At 47.3% G+C, this 17452-nt stretch overlaps 1 protein-coding gene across 1 annotated transcript in view; it reads left to right on the top strand.

Moving 5' to 3' along the window:
• The window catches only part of LOC144818172 (general transcription factor IIH subunit 2), a 368595-nt gene that overhangs the window by 327276 nt on the left and 23867 nt on the right, over positions 1 to 17452 (top strand). The window contains exon 15 of the mRNA XM_078675294.1: positions 7804 to 7843. Within this exon, the coding sequence (XP_078531420.1) occupies positions 7804 to 7843 (40 nt within the window). The remainder of the gene's footprint in view (positions 1 to 7803; positions 7844 to 17452) is intronic.

Raw genomic sequence — 17452 nt, 5'->3', positions numbered from 1 at the left:
TTCGCAACAGCAACAGCAGTTCCGTAAGCCGTTCCAGAAGCGCCAGAGGGGCAGGGGAGGCCAGCAGTCGGCTCCGGCGCCCAAGGGCCAGGCTGGGTCTAGGCCCTAGGAACTTACTTCCCCCGGATCCGTTACCCACTCCGGTAGGGGGAAGCATCCAATTTTTTCTGGCAGAGTGGAGAAAAATTACTCAGGACAAGTGGGTGCTGAATATTGTTTGCAATGGATACAGTCTTCGGTTCACCAGCCCGCCTCCATCGATTCCTCCGGTCAGCTCGCGGTTTCAGCTGCTAGAGCTCCAGGTGGAGGCCGATACCCTGTTAAGGAAAAGGGCGATAGAAGACGTGCCTCTGTCCCAGAGAGGAAGAGGCCTGTACTCCCGGTTCTTCCTGGTTCGCAAGAAGGACAAGAACGAGTTCAGGCCCATTCTGGACTTGCGACAGGCAAACAAGTGGATTCGCAGGGAGAAGTTTCGCATGCTGTCGTTGCATCAGATTTATCCTCAGTTGCAACAGGGGGATTGGCTCTGTGCCATAGACCTACAGGATGCATACTTCCATGTGCCCATTGCACGCAAACACAGGAAGTTCCTGCGGTTCCAAGTCGGCACCAATCACTATCAATACACAGTACTCCCATTCGGACTGAAGTCTGCGCCGAGAACGTTCTCGAAGTGCATGGCGGTGGTGGCAGCGCACCTGCGGAAGAACAAGGTGTTTGTCTACCCGTACCTGGACGATTGGTTGATCAAGGCATCCTCCTTCTCGGAAGCGCAAGCACACTTCCAGAAGACGTGCGTTCTCTTGGACAAGCTGGGGTTGCACATCAACATGGCCAAGTCGGTCCCGACTCCGGTCCAATGCATACAGTACTTGGGAGCCTCCATCGATACGCTGTCAGCAAGCGTGTCTCCTTCGGAAGAGCGACGATTATCTCTCCTTCGAAAGGCTCAGGCTCTTATGTCGACTCCATCTACAACAGTGAGGACGGTGTCTTCTCTACTGGGTTCGATGGCCTCTTGTATCTTCCTGACGCCGCACGCACGACTGCACATGAGACCGCTGCAGGAGTGCTTGGAGGACCAGTGGGATCAGAGGAAAGGATCCTGGGACGACAGGATACGACTGTCTCTGCATGCTCTTCAGTCTCTGAAGTGGTGGTGTTCGGCGGAGAATCTCCTCAGAGGGGTTCCTTTTCACAAGGACATTCCCACGCAGACTGTCGTGACGGATGCTTCTCTCCTGGGATGGGGAGCGCACTCCGGGACTCTGCAGATTCAGGGAGCGTGGTCTCCGGTGGAGGCCACTTATCACATCAACTTCCTGGAACTCAGAGCTGTTCACTTGGCACTGAAGGCCTTTCTTCCGTCCTTCCAGACCAGCTCCCTGCTTGTGCAAACGGACAACACTACCACGATGTACTACCTCAACAAGCAGGGGGGCTCGAGATCTCGCACTCTGTCACAGGAGGCGCAGGCGATCTGGCACTGGCTCCTGGCCAGAGGACTGACGATAACGGCTACCCATCTGCCAGGTGTGCAGAATGTTCAGGCGGACGAACTCAGCAGACTCATTCAGGAAAACCACGAATGGGTCATAAACGACGAAGTACTGGGAGAAGTCTTCGCAAGGTGGGGAACTCCAGACGTAGATCTGTTCGCCACCGCCGAAAACAGCAAATGCCGAGACTTCGCCTCCAGGTACTACCAGCCGGGGTCGCTGGGGAATGCGCTATGGATCAGCTGGTCGAACAGCTTTCTGTACGCTTTTCCACCCATTCCCCTGATTCCGGCGGTACTCATCAAGCTGGCCCGGTCCAGGGCTCGGATGATTCTCATTGCCCCGGAGTGGCCCAGGCAGTGGTGGTTCACGGACCTGCTTCACCGATCTCTCCTTCCTCACATTCGGTTGCCGTGCAGGCCGGACCTTCTCACGAAGTTCGGGGGGCGGATGTTACACCCCAGCCTCTCGTCTTTGAGTTTGGCGGCATGGCTCCTGAGATAGTGCAGTATGGACATCTGAATCTGCCCGAAGATTGCATGGACATACTGAAGGAGTCTAAGAGACCTTCCACTAGGACTTCATATGCTTACAAGTGGAAGAGGTTTTGTATCTGGTGCCAGTCTAGGAACCATGACCCTACAACCTGCAAGGAAGATGTCATCCTTCCTTACCTTTTACATTTGGCGCAGTCTGGCCTTAATGTTCATTCCATTAGGGTTCATCTTGCTGCATTGACTGCCTACAGGAAATGCCCTTCACAGACTTCTTTTTTCCAGATCCCTGTGATCAAAGACTTTCTGGAAGGATTGAAGAAGGTGTTCCCTCCTGTCAGGCTTCCCTCGCCTTCATGGGAATTGAATGTGGTGCTGTCCAGATTGATGAAGGAGCCTTTTGAACCCATTCACAAGGCTTCGTTGCAGCACCTGTCCTGGAAGGCGGCGTTCCTCGTGGCCATTACATCGGCCCGCAGGGTGAGTGAAATTCAGGCGTTGTGTTGTACTGAACCTTATACTGTGTTTCATGCTGCTAAGGTTGTGATGCGTACTCACCCTAAATTTCTTCCCAAGGTTATTTCTGATTTTCATGTCAACCAGACCATAACTTTACCTACGTTTTTTCAGAATCCTTCCTCTCCGGTGGAACGATCTTTGCATTCCCTGGATGTTAGGAGGGTGTTGAAATTTTATCTGGATAAGACCAAAGATATTCGTAGGTCAGACCAATTGTTTGTCAATTATGGATCAGTCAGGACGGGTCTTGCTACCTCTAAGCAGTCCATTTCTAGGTGGATTGTGTCCTGCATTCAATTGTGTTACCAAAAAGCTAATAAGACCTTAGGAGGTAAGCCTAAGGCTCATTCCACCAGGGGCAAAGCTGCCACGACAGCCTTGCTCCGTAATGTGCCGATTGCAGAAATCTGCAAGGCCGCCACTTGGAAGTCGGTTCATACCTTTGCTAAGCATTACTGCCTGGACTCTGATGCCAGGGCAGACGCTCAGGTTGGGCAGGCTTCGCTGCGGAATTTGTTCGCACAGTAGTGGCGTTATGTTCTTTCTCCACCGCCGCTTTGGTGTGGGGATGGGCTTGCCATTCTATTCACTAGATTATGACTATACACAGAGATCCCCTACTACAGAAGGAGTAGTTTCTGTTCTGTAACTCCAGTTCTGTAGTAGGGGTATCTCTGTTATAGTCATAAGCGCCCGCCCTCCTCCCCGGTGGAGAATTGTTCATGTAAGTAATGCTACAGGTCTGGCGTTTTTACGCCTTCAAAAAGAACTGAAGTCAGTGGGACCTGCTATGCATTCTGGGATACTGGGAGAAGGTTCTAGAAGGTTTCCTTAAAGGCACAGTATCCTGTTTAAACCACATAATGGCAGCCTATGGGGCTTGTCTGTCCAGGCCTTCCTCTCTATCATTTCTGAGGGTTTTTTTTGCAGTAAAAGCATGGGAAATCTGGACAGGCTTTGCTGTTTGTGGATTTTTGGTGGAATTTCTAGTTGAAGTACTGGACAGTGTAGCCTGTGGATATAGGCTGCATTATTTGTCTTTAAATTTTCTCTTAAGTGTCTTTGCAGTTCTGCAATTTTTTGACAACTTAAGAGATTATTTTTGATTGCCGGGGTCCACGCACATGGGCGGGACTATTCACTAGATTATGACTATAACAGAGATACCCCTACTACAGAACTGGAGTTACAGAACAGAAACTACTCCTTCTAACTTAAGTGTCATGGATTCAAACCCTTACAAGTCCAAATGAGAACTACACAAACCTGCAGTGCAAGTACAGTGCACCTGTGGGTGATGCAATTGTTAACAGGCAGATATGGAGCAATATCTCTGGGCAGGATGTCAGGCTGACTGAATGTGATTTGATGGTCACCAATGAAGGCTCTAAGGAGATCATTCGAAAAGCAGGGGAAAAGATTGTGAAGCCCTCTGTATTTTTCTTTCATGTGTTGTTCTTGCAAGAAGGTAGGCGTGACACGAAATATGTCCCTAGCTAGGGGAAGGACGGGCAGAGGCCTCTAACTTGACCCTGAAATTGGATGGGACTGGGAGTGATCAGGTGGGAGAAGGCCAGGGCACAGAAAACACTTCAAAGGAAAAGCAGCTAAGCATAAACTCTATCACAGTGGAACAATCCCTTATAATGCAACCACAATAACATATTAAGACTAAACACACATTATGTGCAATTGAGGTCCAGACCTTTGTCTGAGGATGGTGTAATCTGTCTTTCTTTGCTAATGTACAGTAAAACAAATTAAGTATACATACCCCCTTTATGTAAGTGTGCTGAGTGTAATATGTTATTTGGGCCCATTGTTGAAAGATATGAGAGACATAATGGACCACTATAGGCTTTGGCTATTGTATGTCTTACAATACATACACACTAACCTCAGCAGATGCCAAGGGTGGGAACCAGAGGCTCGGGGCTAAGGGGCAAGCCAGCCTCCACTCTACTATGAATCCACAAAAGAAGACTGCCCCTAGATTGTGTTCCTAAAGGTATCTACAGAGTTAGGGGGAGATGCGTGGCTAATGGGGGCATCTCATAAAAAGTTACGGACTGGCCTCACACACCGCCTGGTGTCACGTTTCATTGGCTATCCTCGCCCTCTAAAAACTTGGTTTGATAGAGGTGGGGGCATACACCTGGAGACAGGGATGTACTTCTAAATCTAAATGATGCCGTGGGGGGATTGAAAAAGTGTATTAAAAACCATTACCCTTGTCCATATTCTAAGTTTATTCAGGGATCTCAGGTATGGTACTTAAAAGAAGTGGTCGGTGATATGAGACATTAATCTCCCTTCACCTTGTTATAAAGAGTCGACATGTTTCTGCTAAAGTGTCCCCTAAGGGTATGCAGCATTCTTCAGGACCAATGGGGCGGTTATTACCTAGAGGTCCACTTCCCAGCACCTAGTGTCAGAAAAATGGACCTGCTACTAATGTGTGAAGGGGCTGTGAATTACAAGTACCCCTCTTGGTGTAGTAACCTAATTGTGCTTGCAATCGCTCGGAAATATAAGGGACACAGCTCGCGAGCGAGAAGTGTGGTAGCTTTGCGCATGCGCGCTGATGTGTGCGGGGATCGGTAGCCTGACAGGATGTTAGCGCAGGCGCACTGTGTGAAAACTGGCAGACTTGGCCTATCACACTGTCAAACTGAGCGAGGAAGTGTTCGGATTCAACAAATTAATTTTCATTTTTTTCAGATGGAGAAAAAAAAACTCTAGGTATTAGTGATTTTATGACAAAGTATCATATATGTTTGAGCACAGAAGTAATTAGCTAGGTTTGTAGGATTATAATACCATGTTGTACATTGTGGTATTACGCGATGAGGAGTTCAGTGTGGACCGTTCAATATGTCCCATTAATTCATGGTATTCTTAGGGGCCCAGCTCGGTTTTGGTGGGGGGGGGGGTTTGTGTAAGTATGTGTCTTCCTTACAAAATTGGTCAGGTATAAAGGGTATATGGGCAACTTAGCACTCCTTGGTATGATGGTATGCTGTTCAGGTAGCCATTTGCAGCCAAGGGATCTCGTCGTTCAGGCCCTTCTCCCCGCTGCGAAGTCTGTACACCCACCGTTGTTCTCGGAGGTGTAACTGTCTGGCAGTGTCGGTCCTCTGTTTGTTCACAACCTCCAGTACAACCCATTTATAGTCCTTGTCATTGTGACCTATGTCAGAAAAATGTGTTGTGAGCCTTGTGTTTGTCTTCCTGCACCGTATTGTGCTGTGGTGTTCACTCACACGCACCTTCACTTTCCTGGTGGTCATGCCGGCATATTGTAAGTTGCACGGGCATGTCAGTAGATACACCACGCACTCCATGTTGCAGTTGCTGAAGTTTTTTAATTTCCAGGGGTTGCCCGTGCCAATATAGACTTCCTTCATGGTAGTGGTAAGTGGACAGCACACACAATTCCCACATGGGTAGTGACCCACTGGTTTAGGTTGGCTCCACAGGGTCATTTGACTTTCAGTAGGTTCTTGATTAACTTTAGAGTGAACCAAGTTGTCCCTAAGGTTCCTGCTACATTTGTATGCGAAAAGGGGGGCTCCCACTTCCGACTTCCGTTATTGAGGATTGACCATTTTTTCCGGATGATGTTTTGGATTTTGTTTGACACAGGTGTGTATGTTGTCACACATACAATGCGGTGACTGTTCTTTCGGTGTTGTTTCAAGGAGCGCATCCCTGTTGTTGTTCCTTGCTCTCTTTTTCGCTCTTCTGACCATTTTCTTGGGGTAATGTCTCTCAAGGAGTTTATTCTCCAGTTGTTCCGCCTGTTCTTGGAAGGTGGCGAGCTCAGAACAATTCCTCCGAATTCTAAGGAATTGTCCCACATGTAGGTTTTCTCGAAGAGACCTCGGATGGTAGCTCTCGAACAGGAGGAGTCTGTTCCTGTCTGTTGGTTTAACATGGTGGAGAGCCCTTCTGTTGATAGGGTGATATCGAGATCCAGAAAAAGCGCATGGTTTTTATCAATGGTATGTGTAAAACACAGGTGGGGGTCTTTGCTGTTTACCCATTCCACAAATCGTGTTGCATCCTTCTCACTCCCCTCCCAGACAACTAGAATGTCATCTATGTATAATTTCCAGGTCTTCATCTGGGGCATGAAGAGGTGGAGGGGTTGAAGATGTAATCTTCCTCAAATTGATGAGCATAAAGGCATGCCATGCTTGGTGAAAAGTGCTGCCCATGGATATTCCCCTTACTTGATGGTATAAAGTGTCCTCAAACTCAAAGAAGTTCTCTGTAAGCCCTATTTCAGCGAATTCCATAATGAAGTGGATGGGTGTAATGTATGCCCAATCCGGTTCTTGTAGGATACGTTCCACTAACTCCAGGGTGCGTCTTTGAGGGATGCTCGTGTAGAGTGCTTCGATGTCCATAGTTATGAACATGTCTGTGTTGATGTTTGTTTCCATGTCTCTGAGGTGACAGTACATCTTTAGTATCTCTCAGGTATGATTGTGAACTTTGTACAATTGGTTTCAAAAACCAGTCACAGAATTGAGAGAGAGGTTCCAATGCCGATCCTATCCCCGAACTATCGGTCTCCTGGTAGTGGTATTCTGTTTTTGTGAATTTTCGGGAGTGTGTAGAATCTGGGTGTCCTTGGGTCTGTATTCACCAGGAAATCAGCCTCATGTTTGGTTATCCAGTCATGGGTCTCTGCTTCGGTGACCATTGTTTTAATCTTGTTCGTGATCCGTGGAGTATGGTCCACTCGGTGTATCTCGTAGCTCGTAGCATCTGCCAAGAGGTGTAAGCATTCCTCTTTGTACATGGTGTAGTCCATCAGGACTATGGCACTCCCCCTTGTCCGCCGGCTTAATGACCAGCTCACGGTTGTTCTTCAATTGGTCAAGGGCTGTCCTCTCCTCTCGGGTCATATTCTGAAAACCCCTGTTGTTGTTGAAGTCGATTTTTTCCATTTCGGTGAGGACTGCTTGTTCAAAGGCCAGAACGTTGCAAGAGATGTTCTGGGTTGGGGGGGTAGAAAGTCTTCCCACTCCACGCACACTCACTGGTGATGATGACACACAGCATATTGCTCTTTGAGAATTTGTGCATAATCACATCTAAATGGGTATCTGGATGTCATATGATATATGCGCTCCCTAACTACATTGCAGTTTGGTTCACTATAAATATGTAGAGAAATATATTTAGAGAAAAAAACATACATACTGTTTAGGTATTTTAAATGTGATATACAGTGCCCTGCAGAATTCGCTGACAATCACTCCCTCTTTTTCGTTTTCTAGTTTCTGCGAAGCCTGTCAGGGAGAACTAAAGGATCAGAATGTAAGTATTTTCCTTAAATGCCTTATGTTATTTTAATATTGCAACTATTCAGTTATGTATATATGAATAACAAAATAGAAAACAATTAAATAACATACTGCCCATTACTTTCAGTACCTAAAGTTATCAAATAAAATGTACTTTCAAATGTAACCGAGAAATTATGACTATCGTTAACTACAATTATTGAGATTTTGCAAAAACATTTTGGTGATATTAGATGACTCTTTGGTTATTGGTAATGAATACAGAATTTTTTTACTATGGGTATCTTAGTTTACTTGTTACCTCTGCCATTTGAGTTCTCTAAATGCTACTTGGTTAATTTGTATATTAATTAATTTACATCAAGAAAAGTAAAAAAAAAAAAAGGATAATAAAGAAATAACACCTGGCATTTAAGAAGCTAGGGAAGCAATTCTTTAATTTTGTTAATGTTGTTTTATTACTAAGCTTTCTGGTTGGATTGAAGCTAAAACACCTCATCCATTTATGTTATGTTGAATACTTCTAACCACAGATTCCTTCCCTTAGCAAATACTCCAGGCGCCAGACTGAATCTGGAGGTTTTTTCATAGAAGTGCCCCTAGTGGCATCATGCAGCTCCGCATTGGCTCCATACCACCCCAGAATTGAAGGAGCAGAGCCGCATATAGGTACCACCTTGGGCGCTGAAGTCAGTTCCTTTCTTTCTGGACCTTCCTGTGTGGATCGAGCCCTCTCTCCGCCCCCCCGCCCAACCCCCCAAACTTTTGGGCTTTCCTACAACTTCCATACTTTTTCAGCGTGCTAAGGTTCAATGTTCCAAAAAAACAGCAGGTTTCAAGGCATGCTGCAACTGCAGAAAGCAGATATCGGTCATGGACCAGCACAAGTGTGTCTTTGATGCCAGGGTTCAAGGCAGGACTCTGAAGTCATGTAACAAGTGCTCCCTCGTGTACCAGAAGTCAATCTGAGACTAAGAGATGTAGGTATGTCCCCAAACATAAAAAGATGAGGCCTTCGCATAGATACTGCTCCAAGTCATGAGCCTATACTCTTCCTGGGGCCGCTCCTGTGATTGATCCATTTCTGCTTGAAGTCCTCATGTAAGTCCAAGTTAAAGCCCAAACATAAGGATAATAAATTGAGGTAAGACTCAACCTCATGCCGCCACTCTGACTCCAAAGAGAACAGGTAAATCACGAGCTATCAACGTCACTGGCCATGTAACCAATTCTTCAGTTGATCCAAAATCACCCAGACTTTCACGGGTTGTCGTCAGCCCCACAGCATAGCCGTGCCTTCAAAGAGGCCAGGCTGCAAATAGTCACTGTACTTCTGGCTCACACTGGTATGCCTTTAGACCCCATGGAATCAAGGTGGGCATCAGTATTGTTACAGCCAGCAGGTTCTTTGCCCGGCATTGTCTCCCTCCTTGGGCCCTTATCGACTCTGGTACAGACTTCCACTCTATCCCCACAATCCATGCTAGTTTCTGCAACCTTATCCACGGTGGATCTCAAGACCTGCTCCAGTATCACTAGCACCAGAGAATGATCTATTGCTGATGCCCATGTCTGATATCAAACCAACGTCGACCTGATCTTGGCCAGCGTCGTGCTATACGATTACAAAGGTGCAACTAGTTGACATGCACCCCAACTCTAATCATGTGTGTGTACCATGTCACAGCTATCAAAAAGGCTCCATTATCATTTTAGCTCTAATCCTGTACCAGAGCAGGGTACACCCTAGGATATTGATGATGGTGTGGGGGATGGCGTGCAACCCAGTCATTCTACTGATGATGCCTTATACTTGACTGCAGAACACCAATAGGCTTGCTACCTCTCCTGAGACACATAGGACACCAACAAGAAAGTGGCTCATATGCAGTTGTGATTTGGAGAGCAGACAAGAATCAAACAACATCAAGAATTCTGCTGTCGCCATGAGGTAGTCCATGGCTGACTACCTCCGGGTGACAGCAGAACTCTTGATGATGTTTGATTTCCCAGTAAACGAACCAAAGACCCACCCGGTTCCTTCCCAGAGGCTTTTGTTCATAGTGGCATATCTGGACACAATGAATTTCATTACTTTTCCTCCAGAGCTGCGATTCCAAGACATAAGGCTATGTTCCCAACGTATTGGGCTCGGTCCTAGATCATGGTAAGGGTGGCTCTGAGACTTCTTGGCCTCAGACCAGTGCATTCTTCTTGTCAACTACGCCAGGTGGGACATGCATTCTCTGCAGTGAAACCTGAAGGTCTAGTTGGTCCAGCTTCATGGCAGTCTTTCTGAGATCATCCAGGTCTTGGAGGAGACCACTTGAGATCTTCAGTAGTGTCAGATAGACCCCAGTTTGTCCAACTGCACACCCCTCTCCTTTCCCAGAATTGACCGGGTGACTACTGGATTGGGAAGTGAAGGGTTTGGTCACATGGGGTAGGTGGAGATTGGATTACTCGGGTTTCCAGTGGGGGCCAGCAGCTCATTAACGGGCCATTTGTTTTGGCACTGAAGACCTCCCTGCTATCTATAAATGGGAGGCTGGTTTAGGTTCTTATGGCAAACACCACCGCCATGTGGAACTACAACAAAGGGCAGAGTGGGCTCCTGTTCCAGGAGTCAGTGCATATCGGGAGGTGGCTGCAACACCACGGTATTGTTTTGGTTGCTAGTCATCTGGATGTGCCCCTGAATTCCAGAGCGGACAAACTAAGCAGATGTCATCTGGCAGGTGATGAGTGGCGCTTGCTTCCTGAAGTGGCGCCGGGGTGTCTTCCACCAGCTGGGAGAACCCTGACTAGATTGGTTTGCCACCATCGACAATGTGCAGGGTCATCAATTTGCATGCTGGAGTTTACACAAGAACACTTGCTAGGAGATTCATTCCAGTCAGAATCGAACAAGGGACTCATACATGCCTTCCATCCACTATCTCTTCTGCTAAGAGTTCTGAAGAGGGTCAGGAATGACCGGGCCCAGGCTAGACTGGTACCTGGAACTGTGGGGTATACGTGTGTGAAGATTGAGCGGTGGCAATTGACTGCATTCAGTTTGTCCCCTGAAGTAGTGGATGTCATCCTTGCTGCCAGACGCCCCTCCACGAAATTCCTTTATGCCTGGTGCTAGGATAAATTTGTAATGTGGTGCGGTGCCCCATACACTGACCTCTTACAGGCAAAAATGTTGGACTTTCTTTTGTTTGTTTTGTCTTTAGCCAAGCAAGCCCTTGAAGTGGGCACTATAAAAGGTTATTTGTGGAGCCTTTCTGTGTTTTTTGATGTGTTGGGATGAGATTGATAAATAGTTTGACACACATGTTTAATTCCAAGACATTTGTGAGACCACAGTGGGACCTTAACTTTTACATAACATTTCTCAGGTGTACACCCTTCGACCCTATGTATAACAGCTTGCTGCATCTCCTGACATTGAAGACTATCTTCCTCAATGCGATCGCAGATCATCATGTGAAGGAACTGCAGTTGCTGTCTGCACAAACATCATGTTTTTTCGAGGCAAACTGCTGGTGTGGTCTAGATGCCTCTCTATCAAAAGTCGATGCTCCTTCTCACATTATGCAATCAAGGACTCTGCCAATGTTCTTTAATCCACCTCACATCTAAAAAGAGTAGGAGAAGTTCCAATGGTTGGATAACAAATGGGCTTTAAGCTGTTACATAAGTCATGCCATGGATCATCTTGTGAACTACTGCCTACGCAGCCAGGTCTCGCAGAAAGGGAACCTCACCAGCTCTGTTTTTCGTCTAGGCCCGCTCCACAGATCCTTCATCTTGGGGCGGTACTACATAGGTATCTATTTTTATGTGAAGTATCTAGCGTTGGATGTATCCATCAGAAGAACAAGTTATTCCTCTTTCGTAATGCTCTTTCTGTTACATGTTCTATCTGACCGCAGATTGCCTTAATATATGAGGGCATGAAGTTACTCCCTCTGTCAGCAATCAAAGTCCTGAAATATCTGACACTGGAGAAGATACCAAGGATAACCCTATCCAGAACGGGGACGCTTGTGCTCCTCAAGGGCAAAACATTAGGTTACACTACATCAAGAGGCCTTTGGGGTTGTGAAAGGCTCCACCAAAACCCATTCTCATGATCTGAAAGGGGACTGCTGTCCGCCCCACCCCTCAAAACCACCACCACAAATTGGATGGATATCAGGGGTGCCCTGATTTGACACCCTATGGTATCACTCATTTAGCAAGTTCCGTAACCTTCAAAACCTCTTGTCACCCATCTTTATACTGGACCAGTTGAAGAGAGAGGGAAAGTGTTCTTGCATCAGGAAAAACGTGTGCACATTGCTAACCTCTTGTTAAGGGTCAGTGGGCTTGATAAAAAGGAGCCCACCCTCCAATGTCTTTTTGAAGCATCTAATCATTTCCTCAGTAAGCTGAGTTTTGGCCTGTTTCCTTTTGCTTATTAGAGTGGAATACTGTGCCTGAGATTTACTAAACTCTTCTTGAGAGAAACTAACAGTAATCAACAACTCTTACATGTCTGGTGGGGACCTAGTCTTGGGCACCTGGTACGCACAAGGTTGCACATCCTACTCATTGTAGCTTATGCTTGCATCCAGGAAATCTTCATTTATTGGGAAGTCCATTTTTTGTGTGTGTTCTCTCTTTTTTGATGACCAATTTTATCAAAAGTTTGCGGTAAGACACATAGTATCTGTTAGCAATGAGGGTCTCTAGTTGGCAGAGGTAGGTACCTTTGACCAAGTAGGGGCCCTGGCTTCTAGTCTGGGAAAGGGGCTGCACTCCTGGATAGCCCCTGCTCACCCCCTTGGTAGCTTGGCACGAGCAGACAGGCTTATCTCAGTGGCAGTGTGTAAAGCATTTGTGAACACATACAGTAAAAGAGTGAAAACGCTTCAAATGGACACCACACCAGTTTAGAAAAATACTAGACTTAAGACAATACCAAACGACAAAAATCCACACTACTGTAATCAAAAATAAGTCTTTAAAATGGTAGAAATAGCTTTAGTTCAATGTAGATGGTAAATGCAACACTTGACTCTCAAAGTACCTTGGATGTGTCTCGCAAAACAAACAAAAGGGTCGCAGGGAAGGTGATGCGTCGGTTCCTTGCTACGGGGGAGGTGATGCATCGGTTCCTTACTGCAGCGCAGGGGAGGTGATGCGTCGGTTCCTTACTGGAGAGGAGATGATGCGTCAGTTTCTTTCTGCGTTCTGGTTACAATTCAACAAGATGGCGCCTCAATGCGATGATCCGGTGCAATGCGACAAAATGGCGTCTTTGATGCGATGTAACAACGTGGATGCGATGTGTGCATGCCCGATGGCCGTGCGGCGACTTGGTAGACTCTTGAGCCGCGACAGGCCCTGCGACACGCTTCTCCGGTCATGTGACGACAACCTCTGCGGCGGTGCCACGCTTCTCCGGTGATGCAACATACTTCATCGGCGAACAGCTGCGGTGGCGACACGGTTCTTCAGCGATGCGACAGCAACTACGGCGGCGACACGATTCTTCCTCCCTGTGTCGCGCTTCCAGCTCCCAACGACACAGCGTCTCCAGAGGCATCAAACAACAGCAGGCTCCTCTCTGCAGGCATAATTCCCAGCAAGGAAATTCAGGGGGAGCTGGTTGTGTAGTCGTTGTGACCCTGAGACTTCTGAACAGGAGGTATGCTCAACTTCAAGCCCTTGGAGATATTCCTCAAGATAGTAAAAGTACACACAAAGCCTTTTTTCCTTTCCTTGGCAATAAAGTAAGCACTGCAGACCAACCCCAAACAGCACAGGGGCAGTCTCCTCATTCAGCTTCCTTGGTTCTGCTCCTTGGCAAAGGGTTTGTCTTGATTCCCAGAAGTGATCTAAAGTTTTGGGGTCTGGGCCCCAATATTTATACTACAAAATCCTTTGTCCTCTGAAGGCAGAGGGTGTCTGTGCCCAGCCAAAACCAGTTCTGTCCTCCCTGGTGCAGCTTCCTGGCAGGAGGTGGAGACAGCATTGTTGAAGGCAGACCTGGTCCAGGTAGCTGAAAGGAAATCTCCTCCCCCCTACTCTCTATTCTATGAGGGCTCAGGTCAGTGAAAGGAAATCTCCACACCCTACTCTCTATTCTATGAGGGCTCAGGTTGGTGAAAGGAAATCTCCTCCCCCTACTCTCTATTCAATGCAGGTCCTATTCAGCCCAGCCTTGACTCATCAGACTGCTGGCACAATAGCCCCCTCCAGCCCCCTGTCACTCACAAACCAGACATGGAATACACAAACCTAGCAGAGGCATGCTGGATAATTAGGCAAGAAAATACCTACTTTCTATAAGTTATATTTTCAAACAAAGAATGTAAAAATCAGCCACACTAAAAGATGTAACATTCTGAGTTCAGACATACTAAACTTTATTTTCCTATCTTGTTCCCTGGGTCAGTTAGGATTATAAGATGTTATAATCAAACTGTCCATTCTAGCCTACGGGAACAGATAGCCTTGCAATAGTGAAAAACGAAATTGGCTGTAATTCACTATTGGGACATGCCACACACATCAGGGCATGTCCTACCTTTTACATACGACGCACCCTGCCCTTGGACCTACCTTAGGGGTGATTAATATGTAGAAAAGGGATGGTTTAGGGACTGGCAAGTGGGTGTACTTGCAAAGTTGACATGGCAGTCCCAGACTGCACACAGGCTCTGCAATGGCAGGCCTGAGCCATACTTTACAAGCTGCTTCTGTGGGTGGCACAACCAGTGCTGCAAGCCCACCATCAGCATTTGATTTACAGGCCCTGGGCACACATGGTGCACTGTACTAGGGTCTGACAAGTAAATCTAATAAGCCAATCATGGATTCACTAATCCAATACAACAATTTACAATAGGGAGCACTTGCACTTTGGCACTGAATAGCAGTGGCAAAGTGCCCAAAGCATCTAGACCAGCAAAAACATAGCAAAAAAACCATAGGAGGCAACAGTGTAAAAAATGGAAGGGAGACCCACGCCAATGGTGCCAGGTCTAACAGTATCACTAAGCGAAAATTGCGTACGGGCAGGAACTGACATCAGTATGGCAAAACAGCATGGAATCACAATGACAGTCTATAATAATTACACTATTGCCCCCTACTCGGTTGTGCTTCTGAGGATAGCCACGTGCCACAAAAAACAGCTTTTCCTGATGCGCATACCAGTCCACCCCCTTAGGCCAGCATCCGATGATCAGTGGTGCCCACTGCTTCCAGGCACAAGCTACATCCCTTTTGGCAACCAAACAGGCCACCCCCAAAAAGGCCTGCTCGTCCCATGTCCCCCAAATTCCTCCACCATCCCCTATTCTACGTTACAGGGGTGAGTTCCACAATGCCGCCCAGGACAGAAGAAAGCTCTCGAACTGCTCCCTCCAAGTAAGGCCTCAACACTGGACAGTCCTGTGCCGTATGGAAAAAATCTGCTGCCGGAAGCACACACGGCAAGGGCATCGGGAGATGAGCACTGCAAATGCTGGCGGTTGAGGTACGTTGCGTGTAGATAATTGAATTGAAAACTTTTTTCTTATTTTTACTTTGGGTTTAGTACAGTATCCCCCTTGTGTGGATGGTGTATGAGGAACAAAAGATGAATGTGTGCTCTTTAAATAGCATGGACTACTAGAATCAATCCAAATGAAGTTTCTCTTTTTTGATTATTTGGACCCTATTCCTTTGGTATAAAGGGGTCCCTCTCTGTTCTTTCTATAATGATAATTGAATTAAACCATATGTAGTCGCGCTGAAATTGCCATCTCTGGGGGTGCCATGCAGGCCTCCCACCCAAGCCTTCCATCTCTTCTTAGCACTTTCAAGGCCATCGGGGGCATGGATGGCCAGCGAACTGTAAATCTTTGAGATGGCCCCCTTACCCAGCTGCCCAAAAATGATCTATGCCTTGAGCGGACTATATTCAGGTAGTGACGCGTCTGGAAGAGTGTGAGCCTGCAGTTGACGATAATGAAAAAACAGAGTTAGAAAGGGAGTACCGGGACTTCAGATCCTGAAATGTCTCGAGGAGGCCCCCTCTAGAGACATCTTCCAGGTAGAAGATCCCAATCTGGTCTCAAAGGGCAAAGTCCACCAGAGTTGAGAGCTGACACATCCACCAAGTTCCTCTCCACAAAGGTGTCATTTCAGTGAGTCGGCAGTCCCAGCTGATGAGCTGACTTCCAGCAGGTAAGAGACACCCATGTACAAGAGGGCAGTGTGGCGTGCAGACTAGCCCCATATAGGAGATCGAGCAAACTGTCCAAGCTCAGCGAATGAATCTCTAAGTGATATGCCAGGGCATCCCACCCACCTGTAAACCATTCTTTAATCGGTAACCAAGTGGGCTGCTAGATAATAAAGATATATGTACGATAAACCCAGACCACCATTAAAGGGGGAGTTGAGCTGTGTCTCGAAGGCCACCCTATGCCTACCATCCACCCACACAAAGTTGGTGATCTTGGCGTTCAGTGAGTGAAAGCATTTGTGAGGGATGGGATAGGGGTAGTTACCTAGAACATTTAAGTAGCGTGGTAGACACACCATCTTAAAGAGGGTGGTAAGCCCCATAGGATTCAATGGATAAGCCGCACAGCGGTGCAGGTCCCGTTCTCCCACTCCCCCCCCCCCCCCCCCCCCACCCCCCTACCCCTACCCCCTACCCCAAGCATATGGGCCAGCCCCCGGAAATTAAGATTCCAAGCCAGGACAAGGAGGAGGGACATGCGAATCCCTAAATATTCTAAAAAAATGCACCAGATGGGAATGTTGGGGCACCTCCTCTCACCTTCACTAGGCAAGATTTACCTTCATTAATATGGAGGCCAGGCGCCGCGCCGTGTAACCAAAGAAGTTACATGCATCAGAGACCAGAGCACCGCAGATCTTTAAAAAACAAAAGAATATCATTAGTGTATAATGCGGGCAGTCCTCAAAGCCATTCCTCCACTGCCAACTCAAGATCTGCGCATCGCAGCAGGTAAGCAGTGCCAGGGGTTCTCTCATCAGAACAAACAGCAGTGGAGAAAGCAGACAGCCCTGGCGTGTGCCGTGTACAGTGGGAAATAGGGAAGAAAGGATCCCGTTTACCTGGACCCGAGTGGTTGGAGCGTTGTAGAGAAGATTCACCATGTGGTGGAACACCTCTCCCAATCCAGCCCGCTGTAGGACCCCGTCCTGAAAATCCCATGATATGGTGTCAAAGACCTTAATAAAGTCGATCAACAGGAAAGCCAGTGAGCCCTCTAGGTCTTGCAATTAGGAAAACGCAGCATGGTCCCTCATGACACAGTGACGCGTGCTGCGAGCCGCCATGAATTCGCATTGATCTGGATGAATCGGGTGTGGTAAGGCCTGCGCCAGCCGCATTGCTATGACTTTCGCTTAAATCTTAATATCAGTGTTAATGAGGGAGATCGAACTGTAGTCGAACATATTTCCAGAGGAAGGCCCTCCTTGGGTAGGAATACAATTGTGGCACAGTCTAGATCGGGTGGAAAGATTCCGCGCTGCTCTGCAGCCTTATAGAAATTCAAAGGATGGGGGCGTAGAGTGTCCCAGAAGAACAAGTTACTTACCTTCGGTAACGCTTTTTCTG

Source organism: Lissotriton helveticus, chromosome 2_1 (genome assembly GCF_964261635.1).
Source record: "Lissotriton helveticus chromosome 2_1, aLisHel1.1, whole genome shotgun sequence".
NCBI classification, from domain to species: Eukaryota; Metazoa; Chordata; class Amphibia; order Caudata; family Salamandridae; genus Lissotriton; species Lissotriton helveticus.
The sequence above is the reverse complement of the archived record's forward strand: the minus strand, read 5'-3'. Positions and strand labels throughout refer to the sequence as shown.